We start from the raw sequence: 1601 nt of genomic DNA on the forward strand, positions 1-1601 counted from the left end.
TGAGGTGACCAACGTCCAGCTCCAGGCCCAGCCCCTGGATGTCACCAACATCCAGCTGCAGGCCACTGAGGTGACCAATGTCCAGCTCCAGGCCCTGCCGCCGCCCTCCAAGGTGACCAACGTCCAGCTCCAAGCTGGCGAGGTCACCAGTGTCCAGCTCCAGGCCCTGCCCCAGCCCAGCCCCAAGCCCTGCCACAGCCCTCCGAGGTCACCAACATCCAGCTGGAGGCCGCCGAGGTGACCAACGTCCAGCTCCAAGCCCTGCCACCACCCTCCGAGGTGACCAATGTCCAGCTCCAAGCCCTGCCACCACCCTCCAAGGTGACCAACATCCAACTCCAGGCCCTGCCCCAACCCTTGGATGTCACCAACATCCAGTTGCAGGCCACCAAGGTGACCAATGTCCAGCTCCAGGCCCTGCCTCCGCCCTCTGAGATCACCAACATCCAGCTCCAAGCCCTGCCACAGCCCTCAGAAGTGTCCAGCGTCCACCTCCAGGCCGCGGAGGTGCCCAGCATCCAGCTGCAGACCACAGACGTGGCCAACGTCCATCTCCAAACCACCAAGGTCCCTGACATCCATCTCCAAACCACAGAGGTTCCCAGTGTCCATTTGGAGACCGTGGAGGTCCCTGACATCCATCTGGAAGCCACCGAGGTGCCCCACATCCAGCTCCAGACCATGGAGGTGGCCAGCCTCCAGCTGCAGACCACTGAGGTGCCTGACGTCCACCTCGAAGCCACTGAGGTGCCCGATGTCCACCTCAAAGCCACCGAGGTGCCCGATGTCCACCTTGAAACCACAGACATGCCCAACGTCCATCTCCAGACCAGAAAGGTGACAAACGTCCACCTGCAGGCCACTGAGGTGCCCAGTGTCCATTGCCGCACCGTGGAGGTGCCCAGTGTCCGTCTGCAGGATGCAGGGGTGGCCACCGAGGTGCCCACCATCCATCCCCAAAGCACAGAGGTCCATCTCCAGACCACGGAGGTGCCTGATGTCTGTCACCAAACTACAGAGGTGCCTGGTGGCGTCCATCTCCAGGTCATGGAGGTGCCTGGCATCCATCTACAAGATGCCAAGGTGTCCAGTGTCCATCACCAAATGATGGAGATGCCCAACATCCATCTCAAGATCACGAACGTGCCCAACATCCAGCTGAAGACAATGGAGGGGACGAATGTCCATGTCCAGGCCACCGAGGTGCCAGGGGTGTGTCACCAAATGCCCGGCCTCGAACTCAAGACCACAGAGGAGGTGCCCAACATCCAAGTCAAGCCCATGGAGGTGACAAATGCCCAAGTCAAGCCCGTGGAGGAGGTGCCCAACGTCCGTCTCAAGACCATGGAGATGACAAATGTCCAACTCAAGCCCACGGAGGAGGTGCCCAACATCCAACTCAACCCCGTGGAGATGACAAACATCCACCTCAAGCCCATGGAGGAGGTGACAAACGTCCACCTCAAGACTGTGGAGGTGACAAATGTCCACCTCAGGCCTATGGAGGAGGTGACAAACGTCCAGCTCAGCCCCATGGAGGAGGTGCCCAGTGTCCAACTCAAGACTGTGGAGGTGCCCAACGCCCACCTGCAGGTCACGGC

The 1601-nt window shown here is 60.6% G+C and overlaps 1 protein-coding gene across 1 annotated transcript; it reads left to right on the forward strand.

The window, feature by feature from the left end:
- Window positions 1–4: 4 nt before the first annotated feature.
- On the forward strand, window positions 5–1593 carry LOC104497417 (periaxin-like; the record flags this gene model as incomplete). Its single annotated transcript, XM_010140665.1, is given in 4 exon segments — window positions 5–181; window positions 184–906; window positions 970–1083; window positions 1543–1593. Coding segments are annotated over 4 exon segments (1065 nt in total), but the record flags the coding sequence as incomplete, so codon positions are not given.
- Between the last annotated feature and the right edge of the window lie 8 nt (window positions 1594–1601).

The sequence above is a fragment of the Buceros rhinoceros genome, unplaced genomic scaffold, assembly GCF_000710305.1.
Source record: "Buceros rhinoceros silvestris isolate BGI_N320 unplaced genomic scaffold, ASM71030v1 scaffold15857, whole genome shotgun sequence".
NCBI lineage: Eukaryota > Metazoa > Chordata > Aves > Bucerotiformes > Bucerotidae > Buceros > Buceros rhinoceros.